This window comes from Motacilla alba, chromosome 3 (genome assembly GCF_015832195.1).
Source record: "Motacilla alba alba isolate MOTALB_02 chromosome 3, Motacilla_alba_V1.0_pri, whole genome shotgun sequence".
Taxonomy (NCBI): domain Eukaryota; kingdom Metazoa; phylum Chordata; class Aves; order Passeriformes; family Motacillidae; genus Motacilla; species Motacilla alba.
The window spans coordinates 80,399,601-80,414,361 of NC_052018.1; the positions used below are offsets into that span (position 1 = coordinate 80,399,601).

Below are 14,761 nucleotides of genomic sequence, written 5' to 3' on the forward strand. Positions count from 1 at the left end.
ATGCTGCTTTCTCAGGGGTGCCAAACTCTTTTAAATGTGTCTTCCAAGAAAGCTGTGGGTGCTCATCACTTCTGAAAAACAACCCCTAGGCTACTGATGGGTGGTAAGATTAACTGGAAAAACATCTTTTAAGTGTATAATGAAACAATACAAGCTGGTGTGCTGTCCTTACCTCACCCTGTGGCACCTTGAAATCCCAAGTATTCCGATCCCAAGTATCCCAGATGCTGCATATGACAAATTCTAATTGCTACTGACGTTAATCCTTCTTCCCTTCTCCCATTTAAGCCCCCTGCCTCACACAAAACTCGGGCCTCTTGCTAAGAATGCTTCAAGTGGACTCTCACCAATGCAGCCAACATGATGCCTTATATGGCCAGAAAAAGTACTGTGGAAAAACTCAAGGTAGTTTCTCCTCTGCAGACACTCAACTCTGCCATCAGAGTACTGGCAGTCCCAGCATCAGGAGAGCAAACTGGAATTGAAATTAGATGCCCTGTAAAGCATCATCATCAGTCACAGGGACAATCAATACAAGCATAATTTTTCTAACAATATCAATATGCTGCTTCCTACCCCATCCTCTGAAACACAAATGGCACAAACATAGCTATATAAAAATAGATGCTATTGGATTAATTTAGGCTGTATCTATGTGAAACAGAACAGTACTCCTCTGCTAAAATGCAGCACTTTCAATGGGCTCAAAAGAAATTTAATGCTGAGGGATAATACTTAAATTACTCTTTTGTTATAGGCGTATTCAGGCTTAGCACAGACTGTCAACAAAATGCTCTTTTTCAAAACCACCCTCTAAGTGAACACAAACCAATGCACTTATGAAAATTTGGGATACATGTATTAACAGGTACGTGGGTTTCCACATCTACTTGTGTACAGCTTTGTGCACATGGCTGTCAGTCCTGGTATGTGGCATAATTCCTGAGAGCCCACAAAAAGACAAGAGGCATGATCTTGGAAAGGATGTAAGAAATTCTTTAGGTGGGGAGAAAAACCAAAATGCTCTCTTTTCAGCTCTGGAGACTTTACCAAACATGTAATAACATCAGCATTGTTCTCCAGTATTCAGTTCCCTGCTTGGCCACTGTCCTTGAGCAATTGTGGGGGTTCTTGGTCTCTGTGCATTAGCTTGATCTGTAGAGAAGTACTGTAACTTTATTGCCAAGGGGATAGTCTATTGTTAAAGTGCTTAAAAATAGAAATGAACTAAGAGGATACCTTCGTACAAGCCTTCCCCCTCCAGCATCTGAAATAACATCATTTCACAATACACTCTTTTTTAATTTAAAAAAAAAAAGCTCTTAAGGATGCAAATGCAGCAAAACCAGAAGACAAATAAAGCAAAGATGTTGCCATTACACTCTCCAAAAAAGTCCCAAAGCAATAAATCTTCTCTATTTTCAGAAGAGCAATTTAGCTTATGAAGCACTCACTCTCTCACTCTTGTTCAGGCCTATCAGGTGGGTTCAGGGTTAGAATGTCTTTCTTAGCTTGGGTTGAACAACAAATCTGCCTAATCAGAAACCCATTCATTCATATACAGAATTTCTATATATGTGGTTCTCACCTCTATGGAATAAGCACAAAAAACCAAACTTTGTTCTATGCATAGAAATGAATGCTGGTACATCATAGGTGTTATGAAGATTTCTGACACAAAATTTGATTTAACAGGAATTGTGAGAACATCTCTTAACAGTCTCTGTCAGAATAAAAAAAAATTAAACCCCCCTTCAGGTATCACACTCATTATAAGATATCAATCTTATTTTTGAAACACAGTGTACTGCTGGTCAAGAAGGAGACAGAGAGGCAAAATAAACTTATTTTTCTGAGTAACTCAAAACAATTAAATATGTATAGATTTCAGATTTGGGAAAGTGATACAGAAAGGAATATTTAACACATTTTGAAGGTGGCAATATCTAAAATATTTTAACTGAGATAAACATGAAAGACTTTATAGGATTTACAATATTTACCTCAGTAATCTCTATCCTTCTTGTAAGTTCATCAAGAGAAGAAAAGCTGTCATCTAGTGATAAAGCTTCCAGGGAGTTATAAGATGCTCGTTCAGGTGAAATATCTGGAACAGTGTCAAAGTCTTCTTGGTTTACTAAGTCTGCAGATTCTTCAGTGTCTATTATGTTACCATTCAAAAATCTCAGAAATAAATCTTCTTGCTCATTATTGACCTTTTCCTCCTGTCCTCCTGCTCTCTGCATTTCCTTGTGCACCCATGAATGGGCAGTGCTCTCATGCTCAGACACTTCATTACACCCGAAGCATTCACCTGAGGCAGTTCTGTCCCATGAAGACTGTTCATCATCATCATCATCATCAGGCTGTATCTGTTGCTGCTTTAAATCACTATTTCCAAGTTGGCCACTAGGAATTTCTGAAGACCCAGCAGCATGTTTTGATCTGAGCAGACTTCTCTCAGCTGGCACATCCTTATCAGAAGGAACCAAATCAGCAGGCATATAATCTTCATCTGCTAAAGCCAAAGCATCTACCATTGGCTCAAGAGGGAGTTTCACTCCAGGCTCCCCAGCCCCTTCTATTTTCACCGCATCCTTGGAGAGCTGTCTTTCCCTCAGCTGCAGACTGTTATCTTTACCAGCATCCCCAGATGATAAACAGCCCGAGGAAGGCCTGCCCCCTGTCCCTGTGGACTGGGTGTGTGGCTCGAACGTTGATTCAGCACTGCAGTGCTGCTCCTCCATGTGGTCCTTTCCTGCAGCTACCCGAAGACTTGCTGCCTCTGCCTGTCTCTCAGTTTGGTTTTCACCTGGGCAAACAGTGCTCAGCTGTTTATCTTCTTTCTTTGGTGCAATGCCAGGACAAGTTTCAGTACCTAAGTGCAATAGGAAAAACAGTTCCAGAGTTTTTAAATGATTCAAAGCATCAGCCCAGGGGGGAAAGAGTATACTGTGATTTGATAACATTGTAACCTAATGCTTCAAAATGCTCTCCCATAAAGGGCAGGTATTTTATGCTCCAGTCAGGATAACTTTTGTTAGTAGTCTCTGACTCCTGATTCAGGAGAAAAAAAAAAAGTATTTGCACACATTCTTGCAGGTGAAGCACGCGATTCAGTGTCCTTCTGAAAAAATCTACTCCCAGTATATAAGCCAGTATCCTTCTGAACAGTCACTTTTCTTCTAATGGATATTTTACATGAGTCATCTCATGGAGGCCTGGAGTTCAGACAAATGCACTTAATTACAGAAAACTGTACCTTGATGCCAGTGTATCTATCACCAAAGATATATCTGCATTTCCTTTAAAGAAGCTGAAATCATACTAATTTAATACATTTTAAATTTGCAGATCAAGAGCTCCTTTGGTTAACACTAAACTAAATAGAAAATACATTTCCCATAAATGGACAGCATAAAAAGATGCTGCTTTTTGGATCAGTAAGTTTACATATTAAAAATCCAATTTGATGCAACTTATTTCTGTATTCATATTTACAATACATATGAAAATTATTTTTTCTTATCTGATATTTCAGAGACTCACAAGGAGTTCTACATAGCTTGTGAATTCACCTACTGTTGGCATGATCTGCTGATGAAGGAGTAGATACTTAGCCCAAATCACCTATGAAATTATTAGGTGTTAATCATTAGAAGAAAGCCAAAGCTCTGTTTTTAGGCTTAGAGAGAAAGGGGTTGTTAAGAATTAAAATATCAAAGTAAGCTAGCTAGGACAGAAACTGCCTTTTATTCCATATTTTAATAAAAACTATGTTAGGAATATGTTATAGTAGGACTACTGTTGCAGTAACAGCAATACCCTCAATCAACAAATTAATAACTTTAGAAAACACTTATTTGCATTTTTGGTCATAGTGACGAGCAGAAAGGTCTTATGAACAGATTAATAAAGATATCAAACAATGCCCTTCTTAACTGAGTTCTCCGTGCCAATTTTCTTGTTCCTCACCTGTTAAAACTCCTCTTAAAATGTGAGCAATTTCCTGAACTTGTTACACAAAATAGTCACATTCATTAAAACAAAATGTTTGCATTAATACAAAGAAGAATTGAAGTATTGAAGAATTTTATAAAATTCCACACTACACCCCTTTTAATGGATAATGAAATGCAAGGCAGAAAAGGCAGACTTGAAAATTGAAAAAGAGAATATCCAAGCAAATAAAAATGTGGAAAAAACATCAGAATGACATTAACAGAAAGAAAGAGTACAAGGAACCTAACTTCTGTAAAACACTGAGAGAATAGGTGTGAGACGGGGACTTTTAAAAAATTAGACCCAGATGAGTAGATAGCTCAAGGGATTTGTAATGGAATACCGAGCCCTTCACATACAGGTCATGAGTTCAAACACAGCCTGGATTATTGGTACAAGATTTTGTTACCATCTGTCAATTTTTCCTAGTGGATACATCCACATTACAACAGGCATCTTTGTTGGCAGCCTCAACTGCAACAAAGATTAAATGGAATCGGAAATTAAATCAGATTCTTTACTGTGAAAGGTGTCCCTTGAGCTCAGGGCACTGCTCCTAAGAAAGTAATAAACGATCCTTTCATTTAGCACTGTTATCTAACCACAGATGTACAAGAATTGGGATGCAACAATCATTCACATCAAATTTTCAGCAGTGTTGAATATTTACAACTTCAGGCAACCCATGCCCACTATAGACTGAGAGCAAGTTAAGACAAATACTTGAAGACTTAATTAGAAAAGATGCCTTTGCCTACATTAAGTTAACCGAAGACATATCCACCAGGGGCAGTATTTTTTGCCTGACTGAGAGAGGTACAACAAAGTGTCCACAGAAAAATTTTTAGCAACAAAAGCACCTATGGTAATTTAAAAACTGGTTTCTTTTCCCCCTGACATAGTTGCATTAGAATCAACACTTGGTTTGCTCATCACAGGAACCTGCAGGCACCACTTTGTCCTGTTAATCCAGGACAGCCCAGCAGACAGAGTACTGATCTACAGTAATCAGAATTCACACTTCTCCATCTTTGTCCTTCTTCCCTATTAAAAACAAATCCCATAGAACCTAAAAGAAAACGGGGTATAAAGACTTCCTCCCCATCCTGGAAATGAGTCTAAACTATAGGTACACACTGCAAATTTATGCTAAGGGTTTTGTTAAATTCAGTATTTCAGTAAGAAGGTTTTCATGAAACATATTAATTTATCTTTAGTTAATACTAAAGTTAAGTTTCTGCTTTCAGTCAGAAGCTGAAGAAATTAATGGGTGAAGGAGGTATCAAATCTTATCTTTTACTATACACACACAGTATTAAGGGCCAAATTCTCTCTGTTGGTAGATTCAGAATGAAAATCTGCCAGAAAGTAAAATGTAATAGAACAGACCATTCACAACCCTTGCTCAGAAGAGCAGAAATCTAATTAGGTACTGCCCCAGGAATCCTGACTGGGTGACTTCTTATAAAGCTGTTTGCCGGTTGCTGCAGCCCCAGGAGAGAGGAATTGTGAATTCTTAGGATCAACTGCCTAGAGAATCTCAAACTATGTTCCCATATACCTTAGCAGATCAATGGAGTAATTTTTGCTTCAGATTACCAGGCAAGTTTGATTTTACTTCAAAGATGCTACTACAATGCAGTACAACAATCTCTACAATGTAATATAGATATTGCTACAATGCATTTTATATACTCTTATTGATAATTGCTACATAAATTCTTATTATATATGGATCCATATGAAGGCCAGTTCTCAAAACACATGAGAGTTTCCTTTTCCTGTCTTACTGTAAGCAAGACTTCTACTACAAGCTAAATGAGTTAAGTGGTTCTTCCTGTGGTTTGGTGGATAAATGTATAAGACAAGTAAAACTTTACATGTTTACTTCTCATTTTTCATTTCATTTTTTCTTTTTTTTTGGTAGAGGAAAAAAAAACACCTAAAAAGCAGAAGTCAAGCATTCTAAGTTTTTGGTGAGAAGGCCCTTGCATTTAGGCTACTGCTGAAAAGGTTAAATATTAAGAACTGTATGTTTGTTGCAATGTAGGATTCTGCTGGGGTTCAGGCAAAATCAAGAACCAGTCCCAAGTGGTCATATTGCTTCCAGTCCTGAGCTGGATCACTCAGGCACAGCTTGTTATCTGAACGATATTTCAGACCATGAATCACCTTTGTCAAATTTCTGTACTGGTTCATACTGATGCCTTCCCTACCCAAATCCTGACTGCAACCAAACCCATTCATGCCCGTGCTAGCGATGCACTGACACTGAAGGGCAGCAGCAGCAATGACCACATGCTGCCTGAACAGCTGCTCCCACTCACCAGGGAGAGAATTCACTGCTTCCTCAAGAATGCACTAATCTTGTGAAAAGCATCTTTTGCAAATCTCAACCATTTCAACTTAAGATAGGATGGAAATATTCCTATCTTTGTGTTGGAAGTACTTAGTACTGCTGAAAATTTCTCAGCAGAATTGCTTTTTATTGGATGACATAGCTTTATCAATTTACCAACATTCCACAGGAACCCAAAGATTTTGATGGTATTTTGACAAGATTTACATTAAGAGAAAGCCATGAAAAGATCCATTTACACCATTAATTCCTTCCCCATTACATCAAGATGTTGCACTAGAGTATTTCAACATTGAAACAAAATGCTCCTGAATTCCGAATGTTCAAATGTTCAGAAATTCTGCTCTTGAGAGAGCTTTTGTTCCTACCTGGAATAAAATCAGAGGAAAAATTGTAATAATCTGTTTTTGTTTTTTTTTCCATGGGAATTTCCAACCATCCAAAAATAAAAAACACCTGTGCTCTTTTGATCTGCTTTCTGAGCTGTAGAACATGTTTGTTTCATGTTTCTAGAGCTTTATGTTTGGTTAGGTTACAAGAATAGAAGTGGAGAAAAGGCAGTATAGGGGTCATGGTAAAAGAGCATGGAGATACGGAGGATCCACACATGTAGGGATCTGTGACTCTGTAACTTCATTAATTTCTGATTCCCCTGAACATCCTGGCTGATACACACTTGTAGGATACTTTAGGTTGAAAGGGACCTCCTAGGATCACTTAGGCCAGTTCTCATCTCCTGAAGAATTCTAGCTATTTTTGAGGGAAGGTACTTAGCTTAAGCCAATTTTGGCAACTGGAATATGGCAAAATAACAGAAACTTTTTGCTCAGAGAGAGAAGAGATAAAGCACAGCGTGGTTGTCTACCAATATTCCTTCCCACCCTGTCTCCATTTTAACAATTCATTAATTTGTAAATGTTTCATAAGAACCCAAAGATTCAAACAAAACAGCCACTGCCCCAAGGCAGAATAAGGAAAATGAGACTGAAAATGACATTAAAGTATGTACTGAAAACAATTAACTGAATGTTTTTCTCTTCAAGACCCCCCAAAGGCTTCATCATTTTCTGAGTTGCTTCAGAAGAATGCATCTCAAAATCAGTACACTGCATGTAACTTACAATAGTTACTAATACTGTTAACTATACTCCGTTGCCACACCTCAGAATGTCTGTCATCAGGTTGATCACCTAGTATATATTTGTATACATACAAATTATGCATTTTATCTCTAGTTTTATACAGTTTTGTAGCTTACATAAGCTGCTAGAAAAGCATGCACATTTAAGACCTTTTTTTGATGGAGGCTACAATACTTTACAATTATTAATATCGACAGCTAATTAAAATTGCATTATTTATCCACTGTACTGAGAAAAAAAATCATCCATTTGTGCATCTGTAGAGATCCAACAAATGCTGTAGCTTCAAATGAAATAGCCTAATTTTATTTATAGGAATATGTCATTACAGTGCAATATTTAAAACAAATGTATGCACATGTACATACATACACACATACCTGATTTAAAAGTAGTAGCTTCTCTTTCCTTTAAAGTTCTGGATTCCATTAACTGAGGTAAACAACTGCTTTCCCATGTATTTGCTGTAGCTACTAGCTGTAAAATATGATAGTATTACCTGTAATTTTTGGAATTAAACAGGAATGCTGTGGCTTTTTGAGACATTCAAACTTCACAAAGCTAAACTTAAAAGATTTTATCTAATATTTAAAATATATTTATTACCAACTTTTGACAAAGCAGAATTCAATTAAACAGCTGCTTACCTTAGTTTTGGATGACAGTGGCCTGCAGCAATAAAAGAAAAAAAGAATAAATTAAACAACCTAGTGGCAACATTCTTCATAATAAATGTAAGTGAAATCTTAGAAACTTTTGCTCTGCTCTAAAATTAGCACAGAACTTTTCTTCCAATGAAAGTGTCAGCCTGCTAGCATACCTTCAAGCACAGATCTGTACCTGCATGAATATCATCAGAAGACCAATTAGCCCTAACATTGTTCCACCTAACTGAGAAAGCAGTCAGAAGAAAATTCACTGGAACACATCAAGCAAGGTACATTCCTGTAAAAGGTTATGCTCAGAAGAAACTCTACTAACTTTAAAAATCATATCTACTACTATTTAAAATAGGGATCACTATAAAAGAGATGGAGGAATGAAATGCCCTCCCCAAAAAACCTATTTCCCTCTCCACAGGCTGGGACATTTTCTGGGTTCTGTAAAGTGCAGCAGCTCCCACTGACTCCATTCAGATTCCCAGGTGAATCAATGCTGCTCACAGCCAGTGTGGACTTTGCCAGCTGGATAGAGATTCATGCACAATGTGATTTAACACACGCAATCTGTCTTGCAGTCGTTCATACAGAAATGAAGATAAAATGCGGAGCATTTTATTTAAAGCTACTGAAAAAAATTGGAGAGACAAGGGAAGAGTACTGATGTTCATATTGTCTAACTTCAAAAAAAAACCCCAAAACTTCAAAAACTTACATTGCCTTTTAAATTTTACCATTTAAAATTCAAATAAAGGACTCTCAAAACTATCTTTAAAGAGCAAACATGTCCAGTATGTAGCTGTAAAACTTGAGTATGAGAAAAATTTACATTACTTTCAATTAAAAAAGCAGAATGCTCACATTTTCCAAGACCTGCATGCTATTCATTAAAAATTAAAGTGTAATTTCAATTAAAGAGTAAAATTAGTTTAAAGCTTAGGAAAAACCCCCTATATGAAACAATAAAAGCAAATAGGCTTTTCCCTTGAGAGTTTGAAAGAGTAATAGTATTACATACAGAGCACTGATCACGGCAAATGAACACAAGCCTTAATTTTTATCAAATTGCAGAGTTTCTAAGAACAGGGAATGATATTTCAAACTGAAATGAAGGAGAAAGCAGAGTTATTCTCAGCGAGGTGACAACCCAGGTGACAAGAGGGAGGTGCTGCTCGTTGCAGCACAGAAATCCCAGCAGACCCGAGTCTCAGCCCTTCTGTGGCCTACAAGGTTGCATGCAGGCGATGCGGGCTGGGGCAGCTGCAGAAGCTCAGGGCAGCCTCCCAGCAGCAGCACACTGCGGCTGCAAACCTGCAGCTCCAGTGCCACACCTGGCCCTCTTCCTGTGGGGATGCAGGAATGCCTTTCCAGGGCCTCCCTCCCAAAGGCATTCAGAATATACGTGAAAAATCCTTGCATGGATTCTGGCAATCGGCTGGGGTGTTTTTAAACTTTGGTACCATCACCCAGAAGAAAAAAAAACTGATAACCAAACCAATACTCTTTATGAGCAATAGGAGCAGTTTGGCTTTTGTTATATCCAGATTGACTAAGCCAATGCAAGTGTACTAGAGAAAGTTCTCTCTTCCCATCTAATTGAGAGCATCTTGCCTGTCATGGCCTTTGAATGTAGTTAGTTTCCTTATTGCTGTTGGCTGATCATTTGTCAGTGGCAGCTCATATGATTTTTTTCCATCTGTGCATTAAAATCAATGTCTGGAGAGTAGGACATTCACCCATGAAGGAACAGATCTCCTCCTACCTGATGGGTACAATCCCATTTGTGTTCCTACCCAGAAAAGCACCCTAGGCACACATTTGTTGTACTGTGATACACTAATTCTGGAGGCATTAATTAGGATCAGGCAAAGCAGTTACCAACTGAGATTTCAATGTTCAGAACACTGTCATGCTAGGAAAGTAGATGAATCACTGCTTCATGTAAATGCAACTGATATCAAATTAATAGAAGGTAACAAGAATCGCTTTAAGCATTAAGGAATTGTCCTAAAATGTGGAAATTTGGGAATAAAATCCTATAGGGTAGGTAGGGATGCTTAAGTGTGAGATGCTGGACATGTGCCTTTTGAAACAATGATTAAACCAATAGGTATTAAACATGAATACCATCATTAGTTCCACAGTCTCTCTTTTCCTAAATTAACACTATTCAGTTTTTCCTTTGGTTGAAATAATAAAACTCAAAACTCTAGTTCTGGAAAACTGAAGATTTGCTAAAACGAGTTCAGATTTAGTCTTCATGCATTCCTCAAACAATATTAAAACAATGTGAAAACTGATGCTAAAATATTTTAGTTACATATCAGTAGGAACCACCACTTTATAACCAAATTCAAGTCAGTGATGCAACTTTTATTTTGACACTGATTATTTTAGAACACCCATAATGGCAAGGAGACAACACTTGCAGTAACATATTAGTTTGAGGAGTAATAACACCTTCTTATACTTACTGTCGATGCGAAGAGCAAACTCTAGTAAGCTTTTCCAGTTCTTGGCCACTCAGCTCCTTATCTGAATTCCTCAGTGTAACTGGACTGGGAACTGCTGTTTTCCATTTTCTTTCTAAATAAAATCAAAATAATTTTTACTCAAGATACTATAGAAGTAGCTTAACATAAAACAAATAGGTGAAACTAATTAATGGAGAAATATTGACAACTTTTCTGTGGATGTTCCACAGTCTCGTTTCAGACTATGTAGAACACCATCCTAATCTTTCAGAAGACACTTTATTTTCATCCCATCACATTCACCAATCCTAACCCACAAATGAGCTTCAAACAACTGTGGATCAAAATCTTGATTAACAGAATAAAGAATTACAAACTATTTCCACATTTATAATTAAATGTGTGCAAAAAATTCCAAAGCGTGAATACTCTTCTTGTAACAAGCTCAGAGAAATTCTGATATAAATGCCGTTTATGCTATGTAACATTTTCAGCCTGGAAATGTAACTCTATGATTTAGAAATAGAAACTAAAGTCTTTCTTCTTCCATATTAGTTTAGCTGGTACTCACCCCACTGTTCCTGTATGGAAGAAAGATTTGCAAGCAGCTGCTCATGATAAAGTCGTTCAAGCTGAATGAACTTCATGGCCTTCTCATCTGGATGGGAGGTTAAAGGCAAATGCACACATACATGGACATGGTATCACTTATTTATAATTGGCTTCATGTTTGAAAGGGAAGCAATTACACACTTGAAATTTGAAATAAGTGAATCAAAATGAAAAATGGCTAGCATTCTAATTTTTGTCCAAGAAAGAAAAAACAGCAGACATGAAAATGGTAGGCAAGAAGTAAAAGAAGTTGAGATACATTCAAAAAATGAAAATCCTATTCTTTTCAGCAGGTACCTCTTCCCATGTGCCTAAAGCACAACAGAAGATTTTCCTTGAAAAGAAATGACTGAAATGTTCTTATGCTGATAACTTTACCAAAAAAATGAAATCTCTGGGAAATGACAAGCAATGACACAAATACCAGCACGTATCTCACAAGAAATACAAACAAATACACATCAATAACCATGACTAACTGAAAATATGACTCCTTTCTACTAACCAGCTGAAAACAGTATTAAAACAATTGAACCAACTTCAACTTCTGAAAAATACCTGCCCCCTTTTCAACCATTATATACAACACTGTTGGACTGCCGAGTTTACCTTTTGTTTTCCTGAAGATTCTGCTCACTTTTCTTCTATATGAAGAACTCTTTCCCTTTGTTTAGGGTCATCAGTATATTCACAAAGGTATACTGATAGTCACATATTTTACAATAGTCAGGATAATGCTAGCTCCACTAAGCCTGAGTTGTTAGTTGTGCTGTTTGAAGCTGTTTTACCAGCTATTTGAAATGTAATTCTACAATACAATGAGGATAAAAGTCAATGAGGTTCTTAGTAATACAGAAAACCCACTTTCCATTATTCATGCTAATTAAAACACTGGAGTAATTATTACAAAAACACAACCAGTAGTTGTTATTCTGGTTAGCCTCATGCAACATCATGGCTTATGAACAACAATATTAATGGAAAGAATATTCCCTGTCTCCAGGAAATCTGTTATTAGAAACAGAATTACAGATCACAGAGAGAGCCTTAGAGGATCACAGCAACAAACCCTGAATTATTTTTAATATGAGATTCCACACTGGATGAATTAAAATGTCTGTCATGGATAATTAATACAGTGCAACATGATCAAGTAAGTTCTTTATTAACCTCAGGAAACTGATGGCTGGAGGTACAGTGGAGATATCCTTCATAAATATGTATTATATAGTGGTGTTGAATTCCACACATCAGGTGTACATTGCATTAAAAAATATTTCCTTTGATCAGCTTTAAATAGAATGCCTTTCAATTAAAGCAACTCCAGTGAAAGAGGAACTGTTTCTACCATGCCATTTATATTTTAAATTTACTGTATCCCCCCTGCATCATAACTTACTACAGAATTTTTCCATGCCTTTAATTTGTGCTGTGCAATTCACATTTTCTGATGGACACTTTTGAATTAGGAGGACCAAAACAAAAATACAGTCTCCAAAACTGTGATGGATATTTTAGTTTATATATTGCTTTTATAAAATTGCAACTGTTCGCTCTCTGGTTTGATCTACAGGCTAACATAATTTGTCTAGGTTTCTTATGCCTTGTTACTTAGCCTGCTAAACAATTGCCTACTGCTGTATTTTGTCTGTACAAATCACATAATAAATAAATTATCTGTATGCACAAATTCTGTAATATATGATGCATCTTAGTGAATCACATATACCTTAAGGGCTTACCACTGCATCTTCTTTTTATAATCTGATCACTTTATCTTTGAAGCAGAGGAAATCCCAGTCTGCCTTTTCTAAAATTCTGACTTAACTTTGAGGTTTAATATTATTATTCTCTCACACAATTACTGAAATATATCAGAATAATTATCAGCAGTTCAACTATTACAATTTTTTGACCAAACTTACTTGCCTTATCTAGGAACAAATCAAAATAAACTGAACTGTTAAATTGTTCCCAGAAGCAAGTACCCATATTTTCCTACAACCATTTTTCAAACTACCTTGATATGATTTTAACTGATTAGCATTTGTCAAACACTATTTTGCTGTTGTTTGCAGGTTGCTGATCTCAGCTCCAGGTGTTTGGTATTTTTATTCCAATCTAGACATTTTTAGTATTTGGTGTTTTGGTATTTTGGTATTTTGGTATTTTTATTCCAATCTAGACATTTTTAGTACATATTCTAATAAACTGTTGTGACAATTTTATCATTACTGCAAGTACCCTATTTGATGTAATACATACGCTATCTCTAAAATGGACACTTTCCCAGTTATTAATAATAGAAGTTATCTTATAAAAACAAAAGTTCTTGGAAAATGTTTTCTTACTTCCTTGCTTATGTCCAGCTACTAATGATTGCATCAGTACAGCTGCTGGAAGTGAATTTATCCCTTAACTCACATTCCAGTTGTTTGATTAGGGAGGATGTGCTAGCATATTGTGTATTCACTCATGGGTGAATTATGGTTGTTCACTTCTTTCCAACCCTGACCCACAAGATGTGAGTTAACAACAAAGCATTGGACTTTTATGTTTTATCTTACCACATTATTTTAATACTGTCCAACAATTTCTGCAAGTAAAAGGATACATTCCTCCTCTTGAAAGTAGGTCTCAGCTATCTGCAAAAGTGAAAAAAAAAAGAATCTGTAATTCTCATGACAGTGGTAAGGATATAAAATAAACTTTTTAACATAGCTTTAAACATCTAGTTTGGAGGTTCCTATTTAGTTTGGGTAATATATGAATGTTCTGACAAAATACATGTATTCCTATTCTAGGAAAAAGGTTTTAAAAGAGTATCAAAGACCACAGAAATATTAAGTCCTCTCACACAAAACAGATTTTATTTTGTATAATTTACAGAATTACACAAAACCAAAAAACCTTTGTAGGGTTTTATGTTCCTAGAACTATAAAAAATATTTCAGAAACATTTTTAGCTATCTTAATAGAAAGCTTTAAAATGACCTACAATAGAAGTACTAATTTTACTGATACCAGTTCAAAAGTTTGAGTTCTGTGCCTGACCAATGTTTCCTTATGTTTGATCCAATTAAGAGCACTGCTGCGCTCTCCTGAGCATTATATTGCAATGGTTTAAAACAGAAATGGAGGTTTCCTGACTGATGAGAAGAGTCTTTTGTCTTCCTGTAAACAAAAAATACTTGAGAATTGCAACAATAACTTATTTGTGCTTGTTACAAAACTGTGCAGGCTTTCCTAAAAAGCTGAGGAATACTGACATCTTTGTTTGCAAATGAGATGAAATACAAAAAATATAAACCTCAGAAGTATTCCACAGAGCTCTACCCTACCAATGACCTTTACAAGCAGCAACCAATCAGTCCTTGGGGACAGCAAATTTTGGCAGCCTACCTATGTGCCATGCATGGTGAAGCAAGGGCAGAGCTTGCAAAATGTGTCCAGGACTGCAGGTATGCTGATACCAGAACATTCAGGTTGAGGCATCTCATAGATGATTCCCCA

At 36.5% G+C, this 14,761-nt stretch overlaps 1 protein-coding gene across 3 annotated transcripts in view; it reads right to left on the reverse strand.

Moving 5' to 3' along the window:
- The window catches only part of CNST (consortin, connexin sorting protein), a 49,435-nt gene that overhangs the window by 11,737 nt on the left and 22,937 nt on the right, over positions 1 to 14,761 (reverse strand). For all 3 annotated transcript variants that reach the window (XM_038132699.1, XM_038132698.1, XM_038132700.1), the window contains 6 exons: positions 13,863 to 13,893; positions 11,208 to 11,294; positions 10,637 to 10,748; positions 8,151 to 8,172; positions 7,884 to 7,980; positions 2,004 to 2,878 (listed from right to left, as the gene is read on the reverse strand). In XM_038132699.1, coding sequence (XP_037988627.1) covers positions 2,004 to 2,878; positions 7,884 to 7,980; positions 8,151 to 8,172; positions 10,637 to 10,748; positions 11,208 to 11,294; positions 13,863 to 13,893 — 1,224 coding nt within the window. The remainder of the gene's footprint in view (positions 1 to 2,003; positions 2,879 to 7,883; positions 7,981 to 8,150; positions 8,173 to 10,636; positions 10,749 to 11,207; positions 11,295 to 13,862; positions 13,894 to 14,761) is intronic.